This window comes from Apteryx mantelli, chromosome 4 (assembly GCF_036417845.1).
Source record: "Apteryx mantelli isolate bAptMan1 chromosome 4, bAptMan1.hap1, whole genome shotgun sequence".
Classification (NCBI taxonomy): Eukaryota; Metazoa; Chordata; class Aves; order Apterygiformes; family Apterygidae; genus Apteryx; species Apteryx mantelli.
The window spans coordinates 75,985,509-76,009,288 of NC_089981.1; the positions used below are offsets into that span (position 1 = coordinate 75,985,509).

General features: G+C 35.8%; 1 protein-coding gene across 3 annotated transcripts in view; it reads right to left on the reverse strand.

The window, feature by feature from the left end:
* Window positions 1-23,780, reverse strand: part of SETD3 (SET domain containing 3, actin N3(tau)-histidine methyltransferase) — a 63,846-nt gene that overhangs the window by 22,943 nt on the left and 17,123 nt on the right. For 2 of the 3 annotated variants that reach the window (XM_067294951.1, XM_067294949.1), the window contains exons 2-6: window positions 14,243-14,352; window positions 12,487-12,579; window positions 8,972-9,120; window positions 7,839-7,911; window positions 7,078-7,334 (exon numbers count right to left, since the gene is read on the reverse strand). In XM_067294951.1, the coding sequence (XP_067151052.1) occupies window positions 7,078-7,334; window positions 7,839-7,911; window positions 8,972-9,120; window positions 12,487-12,579; window positions 14,243-14,345 (675 nt within the window). In that variant the 5' untranslated portion in view covers window positions 14,346-14,352. Of the gene's footprint in view, window positions 1-7,077; window positions 7,335-7,838; window positions 7,912-8,971; window positions 9,121-12,486; window positions 12,580-14,242; window positions 14,353-22,372; window positions 22,506-23,780 lie in introns of all 3 variants that reach the window. The other variant, XM_067294950.1, reaches the window with a different exon arrangement.

The following is a 23,780-nucleotide window of genomic DNA, read 5'->3' on the forward strand; positions in this document are numbered from 1 at the left end:
TCAGTAATCAATTTGCTGCCAGCAAAACAGTTTAATACATCATTTTGGCCCTCACAAAGAGGAAAAAAACAGAAAGACACAAATATATTCCACTATTAACTACCTATTGATTTATTGTTGATCAAGGGGCCCACTTCAGGTAGTGAAATTCAGAAAAAGCTAATCTAAATAGCAACACTTATTTTTTAAGTGCTCACCTAATGTTTAACTCTCTCATTAAGCTGACATTTATAATAAACAAGTAAACAAAAGCAAAAGATGTTACAGAGTTTACAACTGTGCCATCTTTTTTCCAGACATTTTCTAGAGTAACACTGACATTACTTCTGAAAAAAGCTATTTGATTGGTATGCCAATTAAGTAGGAAAAAAACCTAGAGAACTTACCTGGTATATGACCAAAATTATATTCTACCTCCAAATACATTTGCTTTTGACTGCTTATTAGCGGAACTCTGCAGAAACGTTACAATATACATTATCTAGCATACACCATCTTAAAAATAACAAACAACTTTCAAATAGGTTGAATAGTTTAGAGCATTTTAAAAGGCAGAATACTGGGTAGTATTAGCAGGGCAGTATCTTAAGCCAAGAAAGATCAGACATTCTACTTCACACTGATCTGGAAAATCATACACTTATCGTGCAGATTAGGAGCAGTGTAAGAAATAACATTAGAGTGGCATAAACTATATTTAAAGTATCACAGCTTCAAACACTGGGGTCAAAATTAAGTTAGAGATGATGCCCTATCTCACCTCATATACCCAGCTTACTGAAGAGTTAGAAATGCAATGCCAGATTTTAAAGATGCTATAATATTATTTTGAGATGTAGAACTTAATGGTGCTTTAAAACTTCCCTCCTAAAACAATATTCCAGTGCCCAACAGCTAATAACTGGATTTTGGAATTTTACTCCCACTAAATCAATTAGTCAAATTTGATATGAATAATAAATCAAATTTAGTTTCCAATTAAAAGGGATTACACCCTCCAGGAGATGAAGTTCTCTCTCCAATAGTGCAAACAAACCGATCAAAATATCCTTGATATATTACTGCAAGGCTTGCATTCACAATGGGACTACAAAAACACTTTTGAAAGCACTATATATGTATCAGTACACACTAGTAGGAAAACTGGCAGGAAAGTGTTCCTGTGGAAAACTCTGGATACTATACAGATTACACTATTTAAAAGTATTAATATGACTTCTATCAAATAGATTAGGTAAAAAATTGTGATTCAATTTAGATGTAGCTATTAAAATGCATAGCACTGCAGGTTCTTTAAGAACAAATGCTAATTTTCTTTGTTTTATTATATGTTTGACATAAAGACACATTGCTACAAGCTACTTAAAACATCCTGTTACTGCTTCAGAGATGTGGGTTTGAGCAATAGGGATTTTGAACATTTTTCAATTCACCCTACAATTAGACAAGTGAGGCGCAGCCTTCCATATAGCGAATCTGAGCTTAACAGCTAACTTACTCTACTTTCAGGGTCCCCTTCAGAAAAACCCACTATCCCCCAACAGCCCAGAAACTACAGGCTGAAAACACTGTCTAAATCAGTGCCCAACTGCCATCCTGGACCGTTCTGCAAAACAGATCCGCTCTCCCAGGGCATGAGAGACAGGCACACATTAATACACATGGCACCACTGCATACAGCAGGCTAGCACAACATGAAAGCTTCCTTTAGTGAGGCAGCTAATAACAGCCTCTACTACACTCAGGGAAGAGACACGACACTGCTTCAGCCTTTTAGTGCCCAAAATGATTAAATAGTGTTCTGGCATTTCTACCTGCTGTAAGAGCACTCCTTGTCCTGATGTCTTGCTTTGATCTACAAAAACTTCTCTGTGGGAAACTACAAACAGGCACCCAGGTGCAGCTGGGAGGAAAAGTCAAGCAGGAAAACCACTGCATATTCTTTTAAAAAAAGGTTCAAACTTTGTTCTATTTTCTTTAGGAATATAATTTCACAGTGAATGTCTGTAAACTATATGGCTCCCTCTTGTGCTTATTATACCACATTTCAGTGTAGAAAAAAAAATTCAACATTAAATCGTAAACATTTGGGCTCTGTTCACCTTTCACCACACATGCAATGCCCATAAATGTTAATGGAAGTTACATGCATACCTTCCAGGGAAAAGAAAACCCTGTAGTTTACAAAACTTCTCTTTGGAACAAACTACAAAAACATCTTAAAATTAGAAGTCTACCATGAAAGTACTCTTTTGACCATTCGCTGTATTTTGATAGCAATGCAGAGTCCAAATACACCTTTAAAGTACGTCTGTAAGAACTTTTAGCTCTTAACTGTTTTTTAGTTATCAAATTACATACGTTTAGAAAGGTGTCAGTGTGGTTTATAGAGCCTGGCTAACATGTTCAAGGGTTTATTTTTGTCTACTCAATATCACACCTGCTTTTGCTTATCAAACCAGACTACAGCCTAGCTTGCAACAGCTGTGACATGCATAAATCTGCCCCTTCTTCACGTGTATCCAGACTAATCGCTTTGCAAAAGAGTTAGAACTGCAGTGTTCTGTGAAAAGCACCATTATGGGGAAGCTAAGGAAATAAAACAGAGCAGCACTAGGCAAACAATGTTTAAATCTGCATACATTATCAGAATCAAAATTATTTTAATAACAGTCTAGCAATCCTATGTTGTAAAGAAAATGAAGCATTCAGATTAATGACTTGTTAACCCTTTTATTTCCTCTGGTCATAAGAAATGTTTTACAGACTGAAAATGCTGTAGCAAAAGTATTTTGATTTTCCAAATATTCTTTTTTAGTGTCTTCAAACATCATCAAAACACCTTTTATTTCAAGATGCTGCATGTTCTATTTTCTGCAATTGAATAGCTAGCAAGAAAGTAAATAAAGTTAGAAGACTGTTTTGTATTACAAAAAGTACATATGTAAATTTAAAAAAAATTGGTCTGCATGCCTGAAGCAGTATCAAAATCCCGGTCACAGGCCAGCTTTCATAAAAATATTTATGCTAAAGCAGTAATAGCATTGAATGAAATGATGGTATACAAAAACCTAATTTTCATTTTCAGAGATCCTTTTTTTTTTCCTTTATATGATGAGTTTTTCTCTCCCCATTCTTCTTCCCTTCTTGATAAGCTCAAGAATTTCCAAAATTATTACCTTTAGCACTAATGTTTTTCAGGTCAACCTTGCTCACAAAATTATTTGAGCACATGCAAGATGATACCAAAATTCATTTCAGCTTTTCTGAATAATGAAAGATGGCACTTTGTTTTAGGGGAGGAAAGATGCATCGTATTTTTCTCTGCCCGCCCCCCCCCCCCCGCCCCCAGCACACATACAGTTTCACAAATTACAAGCTCTTGTTTTTGAAAGCAGAAACAAAAAATGAATTTATAAGACATACTATAAGCAGAAGACATATCCTGCGGTAAAGTTAACATGGATCTTTAGCACTCACATTCTCTGGCTAATTGTAATGGTATAATTAACTCATGGATGAACATGTATCTTGTTTTATTTGTTGTATTGGTACTAACGTTACCACTGTTAATGTTAAGGTTTATCACTGTTCCATGTGGTAAACAGAAATTTCCTTTTTTAACACACCCCCCCCCCGCTAAACCCACATACAGCCATCGTACGTTGCCACTGCAGCACACAACAGCAGAAATAGCAAAGAAACAAAGAACTGAGGAACAGTCCAAATCCCCAAATAATTTACTCTACAATTTTGGAGAAGTTACTTAAGCCGCATCTAAAAAGTAAAGATTTTCTTGTGCAATACAGTTAGAGTTGTAATCCTTCTAGTGTCAATGCAGCTTATATCAGCAAAAAAACCACATTATTTTGCTAGTTTAATTATGGTAGGGATTCTGCTTGTAAAACTGTTGCGTAAAAACCTTGATTCTTAACAATATTTTATTAATGACATTTCCAGGAAACAACACCTATTTTTCAATACCACATAAAGTATTATGATCACCAAATACTGACTTGTTCAGCTCTTTAGAAAAAGAACTTTGATCCCAACCACACATGCTTATTTTGAAAGAAGCAGATGAGGCTTCGCTGAGTATTTCAAAGGGGTGTTCTGTACTTCTCTGAACATCTGTACATCTCTCTGTATTCTACTCATAAGTAGAATATACTTATGAGATCTTTTCAGTTCTTAAAACTTTTCCATGAGTTTTCAAAAAGATTAATAATAGGAACCTAGTACATTCTTTTGGCACTCCTAGAGCCAACTGTGTTACAGAGCTTCCTAATATGACATTTATTGAACACTAGTGAAGAAACTTTCAGCTGAAATTGTGGTTGCCTAGCAGTGCTGAAGCACCACACCAAACAACTGGAACACACCAGAAATTTACTTAATACTTATCACCTCTCAAAAAAAAAAAAAGACCCCCAAAACACAGTGATATGTAAACTATATTCATACAAATGATTCCTGTATAATCTACCCTCATGTCCGTCTTTAACATAAAAGAGCAGCTATACTATACAAGAAAATAAAACAACAAATCAAGCATTCCTCAGGAGACTCTCAAGTAAAAAAATCCAGTCTAGATTTTTGACCACAAGTGGCCAGAACCTACATTATAGCAATTCACGCAAAAGGCAGTGGTATAGTACTAAACCCCTTCTTGGGGGCTCTAATGCAAAGCTCAAAGAGAAGAGTGCCATCTATTGAAACAACTTCTATGAAGGTTTCCCACTGCTGCAGATCAAAACAAACAGAAGCAGCCTAAACAATATCAGACGCTGATACAACTCAGACTGAGAATTCTCTCTCCATGAGACACTATAACAGTTTCTACATATATGCAAATATACAATGGAATATACAACAGTGCAGAGTATTAAAAGCTCATTATGTACAGCAAATTGCCACAACCAGCGTTCTGAAGACAGTTTGCCCCTGAAGTCATGTAATGTATATTATTTTCTTTGCTCAAACTGTAGCTTTTCTTACTCTAACGTAGTCAACAGGATGGCTTTCAAAGCTGAATGTTATTTTAGCGAGACATTATTTGATCACATTAGATTAAATTCTACAAGAATGATTTTTGATTGGCTTTAAGAAGCAATAAGATAAATAGCACATATTCACCATCCTTAAACAGATTTTATGTCATATAAAACTTTTAAAAACATACATTTTGATATTATTTTTGTCAAACATTTAAGCTGCTTTTCACATAATAGAAATCTCATGCTCCAACTAATGTTACACCACTTTGTTTTATATACATTCTTCAGTCGTGCTTGCATCACCTTAATATTAGTTTACAGGTATTCATCAATCACTGAGAAGTAGTTCTGAAATATGGGGGTCAGAACTCGGTGTGCCATTCTGAATCTCAGCAAAGCGGTACTTCAGATTTTTTTTAAGTAATGTTCTGATCATACAAGCTGTCACACATAACATTACTACTGCAGGATTAGTTAATGAAATGATGGAACTAGTCACAGTAATAGCTTAGTTATCTGATTAAGTATTGTAAGAGCAGAATAGTAGTTGGCAGAATTGCATAACACGTTACACAATACTCTTTAAAAACAGCAGAACTAATCAGGGGTAGAAAGCTGCTCTAAAGGAATAAAAAGTAGTAGTTCTGTTTGCTCAGACAGTATTGTTTTAGAAAAAGTGAAAAGCTGGAAGGCCAAGTATGAACTGCCAGCCTAGAATAAGTACATGGCAAGAAAGGAGAGTTGGCTATACTATCCTTCCCTGAATTGTAACACCTGGAAATGAGAATATTGTTCTTTCCTGATATTAAAGCCACTGTCCATACCCCTTGCCTCAAAATGAAGAGCAACTTGCTTGATATTTACCCAATATCTTCAATGACTTGAGTTTTCAAAAAGTATCCCTGCATTCATCAAGTGCTCAATATACTTGGTAAATTGACACCGTCTCATACATACATATATATGAAGTTCTTTAAACAGCAAGCAGCTGAGCAAAATAATTTAACTTTTGTTAAAATAGTTGATATGAAATGCTGATAGCATTAAATGAGAATAGAATTGCTCTGTATCTTCTGACCTGTCCTACTGCCAAAAAAACGTCTCTAGACCACACACTTCTGGTGGAAATTCAGTACACAGAGTTGTATGTTCTTCAGACAGACTATGCCACAAACAGCTTTTGATGTTTGGGTATTGAGCACTACCTTGAGAGCAGCCCATCACCATTCACCTGCAACACCAATTATGTCTAGACATCAGTCAAAGTAATAGTTCTACCTTAGAAACTCAATTTAAATCATTATTTCAGAAGCATGGTGAAAAATTAATCTGTCTCAAGTCTCCACATACTCCAATTGTTACCAGATGGGTTTACCTATGTATTTAAGAGCAATCAAAATACTTACTAAGTTAAAGAGAATAGAAAGAAATAGTTAATCCGCAGTCATTAGAAATACAATACATAAAACATTTTTTCCATGGCAATTAGCAATTATAATTTTGCTTTGTTTATTGTAAACTATAAATTTTTCATACAGTCAGAGAGACATAGGTTCTAGGAGATCTCTGGGGTCATCTAGTCCAACTTCCTGCAGGCCAACTTCTGGAGTCTGGCTACCACTAGGTAGTTGAAAACAATAATTGGATCACTGCTTACCTCCTCCTCTCCAAGCTGAACAAATCCAGTTCCCTCAGCCTCTCCTTGCATGGCTAAAGGGCTGAAGCACATGACATCTTAGTAGCCCATATCTGAACTCACCCCAGTTTGTCAACATCTCTCTTGCACTGGGGGGACCGAAAACTGTGCAGTACTCCAGAAGCCTCACGAGTGCCAAATGGAGGGGAGTAATCACTTTTCCTTAAGATACTAAATACAGCCTTATATATTCATACGCTTACTGAACTGTGAAATTTTAACAGCAGTCAAAAAACAGTAGCAAATAAATTTAATGATTTAAACCTTTTCAGTGTCTTTAACAGCAATACATTTCCTCTATTATTCAGCAGCATTGTTTTCACACCTTCCTCAATAAGCATCATGAGAACAACGTATGTTACATACTACATTTAAGATGCTTACCTGAATAACTTTGTAGAAATAGGCATACTGTCGAGCTGTGTTTTTATATTGGCTAAAAACATCATGTATGGCCTGAGCTGACTGAAGATATTGCACTTCATCTTCTTCAAAATAGAGCGGAGTGTCATATTCGTTGGGGAGAGTCTGGATGTAGGGCAGCCAGAAAGAGTTAGGGTTCGCTCGCTCACAAAGAAGATGGAATGCCAATGTTATATTGCCCATGGCTTGAAGAATTCGATCTTGAGAATACAGGGATCCTGAATGAACCCATAAAGATGAGGCATTAAATTAATTGCCCTGGAAAATATCATCCTAGATTTATTTTAAAAGGACATGAAGAAATAAAAATAGCTTTTCATATTTCTAATGTATCTAGCTGCTCATGTCATATTATGCTCCAAGTTATTTGATATGCAAGTTCCTCGTACAATTGCATGGTGGAAAAAACATGAAGAAAGTAAAACAATACTCTCAGTATCTCTCTGTATAGAGCACCTTATCTCCAAGCATTTAACAAGCTACATAATATGTGTTCAAAATAACACATACACTTCTGGAAGATATCGAGCATACACAGCGAGAGACCAAAAGGAAAATTAAATTCTTTCCACTGAGACTTCAAGCTTCTAGCTATTTCAAACCTAACGGTCAGGATGCTAAGTAAGTCCTGTGGTAAAGGAGATCAGCTAAAAAAAGAAAGTCTCCTATTGAATGATCCCACACATACCAAATTCTTGCTATGAATTTATTTAAGTTCTTACCTAATACTGAATTTTTAGCTGATTCAACTGTCATCAATAGTTTTCTTGGAACCCACAGAAACAACTCTTCAGCCTACAGAAAGGAAAAAAATATATAGAGGGTCATTTAACATTTATAAGATATACCAAGTGTCTTAAATATATGAATACCATCTTTAAATTACAGGTTTTCTTCATTCCCTTTTTAATCAAAATTCTTCCTCCTCTTCCATTGCAAACTAAACAAACATGCTATGAAAATGTTTTTATATTGTGGTACCAAATGCCACAATCTGCAATATGCAAAGTTTAAAACAAAGATACTTAAATTGCAAAATGAAGTGCTTCAGTTTGGTAGTGCCAACATGGAGGTTGCCCCCACAGCCCCAAATCATCCAATCCACCATTTCCATTATATTGCCATTAATTACATGAACAAATATTTTCTCCCAGTAGAGCCTTTTTCACATTATCTATCCATTCTTCATTTAGAAGAGCTGTTCAGGATTTTTATCCTTATCAATTGGTAGTGCTAGTTTTATTAACTGCAGTCTACCAAAGCCCTATAATGAACATAACATGCCCATATTCTCACATATATTCTACAACAACTAATTTGCCTCATTTTAATCCCTGTTTTACAGATGAGAAGTAGCCTTAAAAAAACAGCCTCAAAAGCTTACCTTTTAATAGTTAGGTAATTGTGTGTGTCTGTACTCCTATCTGATGGTCAAAAATTTTTTTTTTTAAACAAATACCGTGTATTTTTGTTGTCTCAATTCACAGAAAAATAAACGTTACAAATACCTCTTTATGAGGCCAAAAGAACAGTGATTTAAAAGAAGGGATATGAAAGAAGAGGAGAAGAGATTAAGTAATTAGAAAATATGAAAGAGAGGGCTACGTCAAGAAGGGCAGAGGACTCTGGTTATTAGGATAACTGGGCAAAATAGAGAAAAAGTGACTAATTAAAATTTCACAGCAAAATAATATTCAATTTTTATGAATAATTTTATTTCTCAAGTACAGTTTAGAGTGTTTTATAATAAGTTTCATTAACATTCAAAAGGGGGAAAGCAAGATGAGTATTTCAGAGCTCTGCAGCTACATTCTAAGCATGATTTTCTAATCTAGTCAAATGTTCAAATGCTCACCTTTATCTCTCTTGTTGCTTTCAAACCAAACCCCTCTTCTTCAAAGTTAGCTATTTCAAAACCCTCTGTGGATGCTCCATTTTCAGTAGCCCACTTTATCAATTCAGGGAAATAGTCATCTCTTTTCCCATTGAAGACAACAGACAAACCTATATATGCAATTTATTAAAAAACAAATGCAGAAATAAGAGGATTTAGAAAGATGAAGAAGTCTAATAAAAAGCAGAAAACTGAAAAACATAACTATCCCCCAGCAGTTCTATTTTGAAGAAGCTGAGTCAGAACTGGTCTTTGTTAAGTGTTACTCGATAGCATATAACTGTCATACCCCATTTTCATCAACTTAAACATTCTGCCAAATTGTCTTACCAGTCATCTTAAAAAAACAGCCACCTAAACTGGGTTGTGAAGAAATGTGAAGCCTTCCTCCCCCTTTCCTTTTAAATAAGCTATGAGTGCAAATATTTACCAGCTTAACATTGATGATAAATGCAATCATGACATGCTAATACAGACAACAAGGACAAATTTTGATAGCAGGTTGCAATTTCATTAATTCAGTACTGGAACTGATGATAAGCAGATTTCAACCTTTCTTCCTTAGGCATTTAGCTCTCTCCTGTAGCATATGGATCTACTAAAGTCTAAATAATAATTAGGACTGATCATCCTCCTAACATCACAGAGCTCTCCCAAACTGTTTAAACTTTACTTCTCCAACAGGAATGTGATCCACCAGTGAAATCTCAGGTGTCATTAATTGCCTCAGCTTTCTCTTTAACCTTCATCTGATTTGAACTCGAGCATTATGGTTCTCAGCAATTAGTTTGGCTATACTCAGTCAGCTCTGTCTGTACCTCTTTACCCTATTTCCTGCTCAATCCAAACTCTAATGTCAGATCATGTTAAGTGTTCAAAAATCCCTGAAATACTCAGGCCATTTTATAAGTGGCCATATGTGATCAGTAAGTTGCTTACATCCAAAAATATACTGGCTAAGTATAGGTGATAAATACATTTGTGATTAAAAGGGTTTTAAAAAAGGAGTTTTAGGATATTTGAAAGAAATTTTTTCAGTGTATTTTTTTCCCCCCAAATCAGGTATTTCCAGCCCCAGAACAAATAAAATCTGTAGTTTACATGACAGTGCAAGTATCATCTAAAGCTACATTCTTTGTATATTGGCAGTACAGGTAAAGTATTTTTTGAATGCACTAGGAATCTGGTGTGCCCATTTTTTGGCTTTTTTTTTTAAAGAAGCATTTCTCTTTTATTTCAGATTCGCTCTAATATATTATTTTCTGTAGAATATATTTAGAGCAAGGCCTCACACATGCAGTCAGACTAGCTACGTAACTTCTACAGAACTTGATAGGTGTTTATACTGTTCAGACTGTTCTTTTTATTTCCAACATTTACTACTGTATAAGGCTACTTGGAAGCTTTTAAAATCCAGCCTGCATTTGGAACTGTTCTGTAAGCATCTCTGAAATAGTATTTCTGTTCCTCGTATATGATGCAGGCCAATACTTCCCACATTTTCAAATATTTTTTCTGAATTAAAAAGAGCAGCTCCTTTAAATTACATGCATTATTTATATCTATGGTGAACAAAATATAGCTATATTGATGAAAATCTATATTGAAAAGTTAGCTTAATTTAACATTTTGCTAAGAAGTCAAATGAGGAAAATTTTAGAAACTAAGTCCTCAGTGTTCAAACTAAGATTCTTCTATAATCAAGACCATTTTAGTTCATGTTCTTCCACCAGTGTTCTATTCAAGAAAAGCATAAAAGAATGGTTCTTTAAGGAATACATTCATTTGTACATCTTAAAGTTCCCCACAGCAATTTATATTCCCTTTGCTAATTGTCTGAAGTTTTTATTAAGCTAGAAAGCTACATATAATATAAATTACTATGTTCTGTTCAAAAATAGTTTTGAAAGACACCATACTATTTATACTCACTATGTATCTAAGAACATTACATTAAAATGCATTTGTATGTCAGCAGTACCGTGTTTAGTAGGTTTTGCATATTCCATAGCAAAAACTATGCCTAGTTAACATAACATTGTTATACAAATTCTGCTTCTTTTGCCTGTAGCATTTTCCCCATAGATGGTTCAATCCCTCTGGCATAGCAAAAGGATATAGCAAACAGCCCAACTCCAACACTAAATCTGTTCTTGTTAACCTGAGTTATGTTTTACCATAACACATGTATTATATCATAAAAACAAGGACATATAGCCCAAGATTATATAAGTTATGGGTGAGCAAAACAATGAATCAAGTTCACCCCTACACAACTGCATTAGGCAGTCACTCAAACATATCATTCATTCTTTGATATGTCCTCTGCCAATGACTGATGTTCAGAGGTTTAACAATCCTTTCATGAAGTAAGGTTTTTATGCATTAGTCAATATATATTAAAAACAGATGTGAAAAGGATGTTTCAAACCTCTGAGTCCAGTCTGCTTCTGCTTCTTCAAGCAAGTACATCATATAGTTTGTTTCACCAAAGCACTCAAGTTCCATTTTAAAAGCAATCTGGCTTTTTTGCCTTCACTATATAAGTACCAGAGAAAAAAGAATCGTCCCAAGATATTTTCAAGTATTTCCAGCTCAAGTCTATCCATGCCCTGGTTAAAAAGTTATTCATCTGCCAATAAAATACAACTGAGATAAGAGATTAATTGTACTAAAATTACATGGAAGGCATTTTTAAGAACATACCTCCAAATAAAAACAAAACTAATAGGGAAATAAAGTATTAACAAAAGATCACTGAGTTATTATAGAATATATTGAAAGAAAATTGTTCTTACCTGAAAAATAAGTATACCTTAAACTTAGGAAAATCAGTGATGAAACTCCACATTAATTGTGATACCATACACATTTCTTTATTTTAATTATGTGCTTCATTTATAAGAGATAAATTTATTAGCTGATCTATTTTGTACACTTATACATTTTTATTTTGTCATAATTTAATTTCATTATGTTGAATGCAGAAACTGTTTCCATGTCCAGTAAAATTTTCAGGTTAAAATGAAATGTTTACAAATTCAATTCAAAATATGCAGATTTATAGAGGCAGAGGGTCAGACTATGTGATCAAAAAGGCCTATTATTCTTAAAGAATTTTTATTTCTAGTCCTCAAGATTTTCACCTCACCAAAATCTCAAGATGTGTCTTTTATTTATCATATAAAATTATCGTAGGATCGTTTGTCTGTGATATTCATCAATAAATATGTATATTCTAATGGTTAGGATCAGCAGTTAAGCCCATCAAATAATTTAAGAAACACCTGCAAGTGCAAAAAGCAAGTACAGGTCACAGTACTAATATTTTTATCCCAAAACAACAGGATTGCATAATATTTATATTATAACAGTGAAAAATATTTTTCTTTAAACAATCAACAGTCAAAACTTTTCAAGAAAACCAACAGCCTGCCTGAGCCACCTTTATCTTACAATCAGTTTTTCACATTTACCTTTTTGCTTTTTGCGAATTTTCTCAACAAGCGAACGAATCTGTACATATTCTTCCCACTCCTTACCAGGACCTGGGGTAGGACTGCTGCATTCTGGAAATAAAAATGCCAAAATTAAAATGTTCTCTTTAATACAATATATATTTTTAACATCAGAGAAAGGGCCACGATTTCATGGTAACTTTAAATGAACCTTAGTATTACATGTCCTTCAAACGTTTACATAGTAAACGCCATGATCTCCATTGTTATAAGCATCCCATTGTTTGACAAGTAATAGAGACTTTGAAAATTTAACAATTTAACTTGCCCCAAGTTATTTTACTCTTATCCATTTTTATTCTTTCAGATATAAGAAAGATCAAATGTTTAGAAAGCTAAAAGGAAAAAAAAGTAAAAAAAAACCCCACCCAAACTGTAAGTAGATAGTCTCAAAGATAAAACAAACTTCTGTGTTTTCAATAATCCAAGCAAAACACCCTGCTTACATTAGCCTGCTTGCCATCATGCTTACTGTAACAAAAGCAAATGATAACAGCAGCAATATTTAAGTTGGGCAACTGAGAAATTTACTAGCACATGCATTTGACTTGCCTACGTCAATACAGTGTTGTGAGATGCATGTGTAGGGGAAGGACAAGCAGAGGAACATTTAGCCAAGCTTTAGCTTTAGATCATATCCACAATGTCTAAGGCAATGTTCTCGATGCCAGTGTGTGGATTTCTTGATCCAAGCTGCATGAACCCAAGTGGTCAGGTAAAGTTTGCTTTACACAACTGATTTGAAAACCTTTGCATTGAACAAAATATAGAAGCTTGACAAAAAGACCAGCTGAGACTTGTCGTTGCTTGGAAAACTAGATCTGCATTTTATTTTTGATAACAACATTGAAAGCACAGGCCAACTGTAGGATAAGCATCAAACTGCTGTGTCAACTCCTTGCCTATTCTTTGTGAGCAATGTTGAAGAAAAATCCTAATTTTTCTAAGGCAGCATTTTGATGTGTCCACAGTATGAAAATTCGGGTCTGCGTTTCAACAACAGTGTAGCTCACCACAGTTACTAGTGACAGTGGCAAGAGTGGACAGGATTTTAGCATCACAGCATGAAAGTATGCTCTGCTTTTCTTATCTGCAGAAGTCAATTCATACATATCAGTAGAAATAATGGTTGAGTTCCAAACGCCTCAACAAGCGGAAAAACCTGTGGTCTACACACCAGAATTGAGCAGTGAAGAAAGTTTCTGAATAAAAAAAGCTACAATTTTATTTAACAGACAGAAATATCAGTGAAGTTGAACTGGAGTTATATTGCTACTTTCCACCAGTACTTTTTCTGCTGATATCCAAAATTATACCTCAGTTCAAAGTACTGTTCAAATGTTAAACAGACACAGGATAATTCTTGAGGTTTACAAGAATGACATTTTAGACAAAGCTGCAATGTCAAGTGATCTAGAGTAGCTTTTTAGCTGATCTCCCCCAGTATCAATGCATGTGTTGAAAAGCAAGGCTAACAGTTGCCAAAAATACAGTATGTCCAATACATACTCATATACACCTACAATAGCATATACTAATGGTGGTATACACTGTGAGGAACTGGATACAATCTTAGGCAGGCTGAAATAGCAAGGAAGCTTGGCCACGTACAGGAAATGAATGGAATTCACTGGTTTACGTAAGAGAACAGAGAATGTTTTTGACTGTTCCGCACACCGTCCCTTTCCCCAAACAGTTATAAAATTAAACTTACTTTGCAATAACTCACTGATTAGATTCAACATTTCCTTTGGAGATACTGTTGTTGTGGCTCCTGTACCTGACTTCTGAGTTTTCACTCGGCTCTTCTTCCCCATCTTCCAACTAAAACAGATTAACGAGCAAACTGTCACCAATTACTAAGAAACTAAATATAGTAATGATGACTAGTCAAGATCTTCTGTTATTAGTCACTTACAAAAATGGAGCATGAAGAATTGTTTGTGGCATGTATGTACATGTGCAAGTGTTATTGTTTGAATGGTCTGAACACATGGCAATAGTTCAGTACAATCTAAAGCATTATTTCACATAGTTGCAAATTAATTACTTCATAGTAATTAGAAACCAGCAATCTTAGAGAGAAGGAAAACCACTCAGATCACTTGTGAATTCATTAGTTCTGAATGAGTGTTATGGATACCAAAGTATCCACACTATATTAAAGCAGACGTTATTTTACCCCATCAGCTGCACTCTGGGCATCAACTGAATTAGTATCTGTGTCTAAAGTAGTAATTCAAAATGAGTAGTAAATTAAGTATTCCACTTCAAAACAAACAAACAAAAAAAGCAGAACAATCCATCCCAACATGCGAGAAAATTGACAGGCATAGCAGGATGCCAGCTTAACTGTAGATGGAAATCTTGACTGACAGAGCTCAAAACCAAAAAAGATGCACATGCAAAGTGGGAGAGTGAAGCAGGGACACGTAACCAAGGGGGAATATAGATGCACCGTCTGGGCAAGCAAGGACAGAATTAGCGAGGCCAAAGCTTGACTGGAGTTGAAATTGAAGAAGGATGTGAATGTAAGAAGAAAGGCATCTACAAGTACATCACCAGCAAAAGATAGATCAGGAAAAATGTAGGCCCCTTTGCTAAACAGGGAAGCAAGGTAGTGAAGAAAGGCACAGAAAACCTGAGGTACCCAGTGCCTTCTTTGCCATGGTCTCTACTGGTAAGGCCTGCTTTCAGAAATCCCAGGTTTCTTTGTCTAGTAGCAAAGTTTGGGGGAGAGGAGAATCAAGTTATGGACTGCTTAGCCAAGCTGGACCTACACAAGTTTGTAGGACTAGATAGGATACATCCAAGGTGCTGAGAAAGCTAGCTAATGTCACTGCCAGGCTGCTGGCTACCATCTTAGAAAGGTCATGGTAATTCCCAATGACAGGAAAAAGGTAACTTAAAAAAAATGGGGGTCAGGGGGAGAATATCCAGGAAACTAGACACTGGTCAGTCTCACCTTATGGCTTTGCAAATCATAGAGCAAGTCCTAACGGGAAGCTATTTCACCCAATGGACATGAATGTGACTGGGATCAGCCAACACAGACTTATCATGGTCAAATCATTTTTAACCAACCTGACTGCCTTTTATGAAGAAATAACTGGCTCTATGGATCAGCAAAAATCAGGGGCTGTCATTTATTTTGACTTTAGCAAGGCTTTTAACAAGCTTCCATAGCATCCTGGTTGTCAAGCTGAGGAGATATAGACTGAATGGGTGAACTACAACAAGGACGGAATAACTCCCTGGACCACCAGGCTTAAAAGGCTGTGGTCAACAGTTGCAAGTCTAACTGGCAGCTGGTTACAAGTAGTATTCCTCAGAGGTCAATGCTGTTTAACATCTTCATTAGAGATCTGGATGTTAGGAAAGAAAGCATCCTTAGCAAATTTATAATGATACAAAATAAGGTAAGCAGTCGATACGTTGGAGGGCAGGGCCACCATTCAGAGGGACTTCAACTAGAAGCAGCAGCCAACAGGAAACTCATGAAGTTAAAGACAAATGCAAAATGCTTCATTTGGGATGAAAAATCCCCTATACAACATTATGGGCTACAGACTGACTGGCCAAGCTCTGCAGAAAAGGACTTGGAGATTCTAGTGGACAGCAAGTTGAACATAAGTCAGCATTGCACCCCTGCAGTGATGAAGACTAACCGTAGTTTGAGCTGCATTAGCAAGAGCATAACCAACAGGTCAAGGGAAGTGATTATTCCCCTTTGTTTGGCACTTGTGATACCACATCTGGAATGCTGTACAGTTTTGGGCCCCCCAGCACAAAAGATATTGACAAACTGGAGCAAGTCCAGAAGAAGACCATTAACATGGCGAAAGGGCTAAAGCACATGACATGAAAGGAGAAGCTGAGGGAGCAGGGTTTGTTCAGCCTGGAGAAGAGAAGGGAAGGAGCCAACTGCTGCCTTCATCTACATAACAGGGTGTTACACAGAAGACTGGAACAGATTCTTCTCAGGGAAGCACAACAAAAGGTCAGCAGGCAACAGTCACAAGTTACAGTAAGGGAAATTTCAGCTAGATATAAGGAGACTCTTCACTATCTGGCTGGTTACGCACAGGAACAGGTTGTCCAGAGAGGCTGTTAAATCTTCATCCTTGGAGATTTTAAAAATTTGACTAGGCAATGCCCTGAGTGACCTGATTTACATTTGAAGTTAAAGCAGGATGCTGATCTAGACAATCTCCAAGAGATCCCTTCCCACCTCCTTTTTTCTGTGATTCTACATTTTAATGCAATGGATGTTTTTATCTATATATGGGCAGCCTACATAGTCTATCTGGCATATAAAATCTTCCTGGAGAGTGCAGAGGTTTCTATGTCCAATTACTTCTCATAACATAGTGAGAGGAAGTCAGACACATGTAGGTGACTTCGGACATCTAAAAGCTTTCAATTGCCTGAGTCATCAAGATCACCTCAGTCACAGCAGTTTTAGTTACTGAAAAGTGCACAGTAAATTCTATAGAAATGCTAAAAATTATTGTGTACAAAAAAGTATTTTACATTCTAGGTGTTCTGAGCACTCTGTGTTTATAAAAGATATCCTTTTATACTTAGTGCAACTAGTTTATCCAAAATGAAATGTTTCCTCTCATACTCTATCAAAAAGAGTTTTGCTCCTTGACAGTTGATATTAATACTGGAACGTATCAACCAGTCGCTGAATAGCTGCTTTCCACACTGACCAAGGCTGAAACAATTACAATGCAAATGATAAGTAACTGTATTGAGCAGACCATTCAATTGCAAGCGTTATAAATTTAAAATTTTTTAGTGGGAAAGTTATATAATCTGGTTGCTTCCATTTTCCATTAAGATTAGAGTGAGTAAGGAACATTCAAGACTAAGGCTTATCTTAAATACTAACTTTGAATCATCAGGAAGTGAATTAAAATTAATAGTTAACTTATTAACTCACTCACAATTAAAAGAGTTCACAACTGACTGAAAAAACAACACCCCATAACAAAAGGGGAAAAAAATCTAACGAAAAACTATAAGGTGTCTTCAAAAAGGAAGACATCAAACTTGGATCAAGTTCTTTCCTCTTCTGGTTCTAAAGGCAGCACAAGGAACAAGAATGAGACAGACTGTCCCTAGGGTCATGGAGTCTAATAAGTCCTGGGGCACAACAAAGCTTATTTCATCTCTCTCTAGCAGAATGGAAAGCTCAAACAACCCATTTGGGCTGTTTAACTTTATCAGGTGACCCCTGTCCCGAGCTGCATAACTTACTTTCCCAATGCATCTTCTGTCATGAAAAGGCCTCATATGCAGACTGGTAAGGAGAAACCTCACAGATTCATTGCAGTCAACTGTCCGACTGACCAGATCCCTTAAAGTTTTTAAATCAACACTGAATGTCCTTTTGAAAGATGCTGCTCTACCACGAGCAATTTATTGCATTTGATACAAGACTTGATTCAGTTTTTTGGCTCATATGAAGCATGGGGTCATACTCATTATAAGATTCATGTGTATTTGTAATGGTACAATTTGAAAATAGGATCAACATAAACTGCCAGCCTACTGTAATATAGCAGAAGACAGAGCTATAAAAGAGCACTGCCAGCAAAAAAAAAAAAAAGAAAAGAAAAAGAGAAAAGAACCTAGAAAAGTTTATTTTGATGGTCTCCCAGTTATGCAAGTTTTTTTAATTTTTGCTAGTAATGCTCATCCATAACTGTAAAAAGATAAACAGAGCTCAAGGTACACAAGGCCATTTTTGCAAATACATTATTTGCACATGGTCTATTCACTTTAATGTTCTATTCGCCAATATGCTATTCTGTTGTATTTATTTTAGACCCTTCTGCCCTTACAGAATCTTAAGAGAAATCAGTCAGATTGGTCTGTCTCATGGATCCAGCTGCAGGTTTGGAGACAGAGTCCAAATTCTTCAGGGCAAGAGCTGTCTTTGATGCAGTGTAAAGCACAGCACCATTCTGTGTGATACACACAAATGTTTTTCTACATTCACTCTAAGCAAAATCCACGGTATTTTTTAAGAATCATCGCAAAATTAAAGCACTCATAGTGCATTTTCCATGCTGCAATTTATAAATTACAAGGACATATGGTTTATATACATCAAGATGCTGATAAATATTAAGATAAATAAGATAAACAACTGAAAAGATTTTGAAGAATATTGGTTTCTCATCTTTAAGAAGAAAATGTGTTTATCAACCAACAAATCAATGGAAAGCAGACCAAGTAAATGTCCTGCATGCATAATAAAGTAAAAGACCTAAAAAAAGCCTGCAGTATTCAGGTTTTTTTTTTTTTTTTTTTTGGAAGTTGTTTCTAGAGAAAGACCTGCTTGGAACACAAACATCCAACGTAGATTTCATCAGAAGAAAAGAACCCCAAAGAATACTATGTGCATTTTCTGCATGGAGGCATGGAAAATACCACCCTGCAATTAGAACTGTGATACACCAATACTTGAAGCTGTATGAATATGGAGTATAGTCAGCACTGTATTTTGAAATTTTCTTAGTATGAAAGATTTTGATAATAAGAACCTATTTTTGCAGTGAAAGCATTACCAAGAGATACGTCTAAAGAAAAAGCTAATTTCAGAATATACGAACTTCCCAAATGTGATGAAAAGATAAACATTTGAACAAAGCTAAGTATTTGCATTACTAGATAAATTTATTTTTGTTTTAAAGACCAAAAAAATCACCTCTAGCTCAAATCTGGTCTATGTAAGTGAGGAATTCAAAGCTAATACAAGATCTCTCTCTCAGATCCTGCTGTTTAGGTATCACACAGCAAACATACCACATGAACTAACAAATTCTGTGAACAATAATTCAGCTGACTGCACCATAATCACAAACACATTTTCACAGTACCATGCTACCCGTATATGAACATGAAATAAGTTCTGCAAGTATCTTTACTCTCTTCTTTGATGACATAGGTATCTTGTCTAAACTACTGCTTCTTTGTCCTCAGAATTTCTATGGAGAAACAAAATCCTATATGCATGATTAAATCGGCAAGTCTGTCTCACACAGAAAAGCAAAACCAGCAGACTGATATCTGGAGATGTCTTGCTGGAAAGTATTTCCTTTTAAGAAACTATCTTTTGAGATCTAAACTGTACTTTTTTATTCAATTCACTAATCAGAAAAATAGGTCTCCACTTCCTACATTACTTATCTCTTCAAAACCTCTGAATTATCGGCTCAGTTACATGAAACAGTTGTATCTATTCAAAATCTAATGCATCTAAAATATGTGTTTTTTAGTAAAAACATTAATTTGAAAGGAATTGCTGCTATACACATTTGTCCAGAAAAGATTTTCCAAATACCACCCCAACAGAGCTGCCTAGTATAAAAGCCCAAAAGTCAAAGTCCTGTGAAAGTATTTTCATAATTTCTTAAAACTAATATACAACATACAACATATAATCCAAATTCATGTCTGAGGAAAAAAAAGCTTAGTTAAGCAATGGTCTCTGCCATATTTAAGCAGAAGATAATGGGTTATACCGACAGCATCAGACACAATGTGGCTCTTTACTCAAAAGAAAGAAAATAAATATGGTTTCTTTGTGAAACTATTTTTTGTAATTAAAATTGCATTCATATCATACAGCTTATGAAACAGATTTTAGAGTTTGATTTCCATTCTAAAGAAATCCCTGGAATTCCTAGAAATTTGTAATTTCAGAAAAAACAGTATTTTTTAAATTTGAAATAAAATTTTAGATATGAAGCATTAGTGTTTTATAAATGACTAAAACAAGGTTTCAGAAACAAATGAAGTATAAGGCTGTTTCTCAACAAAGCAATGAAAAGATAGGCTGTTTGCTAATACATGCATGCCAACAGAAGCAGCAATATAAAACATAGTTGCATGACATGAACAGGAAAAACAGAACAAAACCCCTTCAGGATCGAGATAAACTGTATATCATATAAATATCTGAAGAAGCAATGGTCCACATTCAAGTGAAGACAGGTTTTGTTGGTTGGTTGGTTTTTACATTTGCTTTTCTGGTTGTCTTCCAGTTAGTATTTTCTAAGTACTGGGCCATGGTTCTTTTCAAATGAACTTTGTTGAAAATTCCTGAAAGCATTCTGCAAGAGAGAGTACACTGACACCAATGATGAATAAGCTTGGTAATACGCAACACTGCCATGTTTCCACATAAGCGTATCAGCTAGCTTAGCAAAAAAGAATCCTGCAAAGAAGAGCGGCAGTGAGGGGTTTAAATGATCAGTCTCCCCCTTTAATATTGCTGTCAAAGAGAAGTTCTGTTGTGTCAGACTCTGAACTTCTGTTTCAGCGTCACACACAGAAATATTCTTTAAGAGTTGTAAAACATTCCCTCTTGACTTATAAGCTCTATAAAGTGAGCATGTTCACTTAACAGGTTTAGAATGTAGCCATGAGAAGTCTGTGCAAAACACTTCAAAAGAAGTACAAAAGAATTGCCATTACTTTTTTTTTTTTTTAATATATGACTGCTTAAACATCGTATTTAAGAAAGCTAATACTTATAGTATTAGAGAACAGTACCACAGAACAGTACCATTAGCATCACAGTACCACACTTCCACAAGGAAACAATGCCAAGCTTGGATGATAAAAATACAGAACTTCCAAGATAAAACTTCAGAAAAAATAAAGATATTCTGTTCTAATCATTAATAAAAAAGAAATATCCCATCTGTTCACGTTTACACAATCAGCAAGAAATTCACTGCAGCACTACATTAGTAAAGCTGTAGTTAAGTCTGACAGAAAAAAATCCATCATAAGGAACTATAAAGGTACCTACATCTCAGTCATCAGGTCAAAATACAAGCTTGCAACCTATGTTACAATACTGTGAATATAATCATTATGCTGAGTAGCCACTGTATTAATTTTTAGTATTTAGCTGTGTTAGTTTTAAACAATTTGTCCTATATGAGGAGGAATATATGAAGATTGCTTTCTTCTGGATTTGCATCTTCTGTCCTCATATGCATTTTTTTCAATGGTCCCAAAATCCCAATAATACTCTCAGTTATCCTTCTCATCTCTTCAGGAAATATCCACATCACTCTTCTCAACACAGTTTTTTGCCTAGCAAGTGGGCCAACTTATGTTTGAGTTTTCCAGCTCTGTCAAATTTGATCAAAAATGCCCAAAAAGTTGATGGGTGAAGGTGTGAAGAACTAACCAGCAGATAGAACTAACATGATCCCATAAGCCTCGCTTCCTTCAGCTATACTTTTTACTTTACAAAGCCATGAATCAGCTACTCAAAAAATCATTGAGCTTTTAAATAATAACCAAGTTAGGAATTCCCACAGCTGAGACATCCATTCAAGTTTAACTCTGCTTCAAGGACCCAGTGTATTTCTAATGCAGTATCTTGTATCTGCTTTAATTCAGACCCCTGTAGATGCTAATTACATTATGCTATCATTACATAACAGATCCCACCCCACGCATCTTCTTGGCATATACTAGCACAGAAGGTGAGGGGTGCAAATCTAGAATTAGTATTAGAAGAACAGATAATGGTCAACAAGGGCAGACAAGAAGATAAGGAAATTCTCAAGCCATGCAAAGAGCACTGAAAGGTGAGTACAGTAGGTGGGTGTGGGATATATTCCTTGGCTGTACTGAGAGGGCGGACAAATGAGTAGGATGTACACAAACCAGGCTTGCAAATTTTTTTCTAATTTGGTTGCCTAGACTAAGTAATTTTTCCCTTTATTGCAGTTAAGGAAGTGTATCATCTTCTTGTATTAACATAAGTTGAGCAGCTAGGGGCTTAACGGACATGTTTAATGCTTACAGGCAATTGACAGGAGCTCTTCAATCCATATGTAGGAGAACACAATTTTACATTTGATAAGACCAGCTTTAATGGGAATTTGGTCTTTTCCTTCCACTGATGAAGCTTTTTCTTCTAAACTTCAATCTTATGGCTGCAAGTAAAAAAACAAATACATCTCATAGCCAATAGAAAGCATGAAATCAAGAAGTGTCAGAACAGTGTGGGTGGAGGAAAAGATCTGTGATCTTTAAAAAAAATCAGTTTATACATTTACAATGAACACTATGTTTGCTTGTGAAAACCACCTACACCATGTCACTTAGAAACCACATTAACACTCTCATCATTCCTAAGGTATTTATCTAGATGTTCCCACTAAGTAAATGACTAATTGGTTATTAATTCAATCCCTTTCCCCCATTGCTCAACCTCTCACCTCTGCTGAACTCCACTCCTGCTCTCCTTGCTGTCTTCACTTCTCCACTCCTGATACTGGCCTTTCCTTTTTCATTTCCTTCCACCTCCTCTATAAACTTGCCCCAGAAGCCCTACGAAATGCAATGCCATCACACAGCTCCTGTGCTTGCGCAATTTCCTTCTCCAACCTGTTTCTGTCCCTCCATTTGAATTGTAAGCTCTTTTGAAAGAGGGACCTCCTGTGACTGTAAAGTGCTCATAACAAGAAAGCCCATTTTTTACAGGATCTTTAGTACTACCTAACACTGATGATGTTGCTAACAGAAATCACCTACAAATAATCGTGAAAAGATTAATGACAGAAAAGTACCTTCTATAGGAACCTATTACCCATATGGCTTCCACTTAAGCTCGCATTCCATTCAAAATAAAACGTAAATTTATGTTTCCTAGGAATTCCCTTAGCCATAACCTACATTATTTCCTTCTTTAAGAACTAGCTTTGATACACCTGTTTCTTGTGGTTAGATGCTGTACTTAAAAATCAATTCAATGCACAGCCCTGCAAATACATGCTGCCCCAGGTTCTTCTGCTGTTCCCAAACTATGCTGTAGTCACATGACCTCTCAAATTCAGCTCCTTCCTGCCAGTTAAGAAACTGTAAACTCTCTTCTGTATAAAATAAGGACTGCCATGCTTAGATTTTTCACCTGACCATCAAGCTGTCTCCAACAGCAGCTCACAGCTCTGAAACACACGTTCTGCAGTAAGAGGGAGATACCAGCACAAATATATATTGTTATACCAAGCTGCAGTTCTCTTCCAGTTTCTTCATGAGATTCTACCTGCCATTCCTCCCTTCCCTTTTAATGTCTGCTTCCCACATCTGAAACCCCATAAAGGCACAGGGCTTCTTCCTCAATCTTCTCTTGGCATTTCCAGCAAACCATCTACCACACAGAGGTAACAACTTGATTTAAAAAAACAACAACAACAAAAAACACTCAC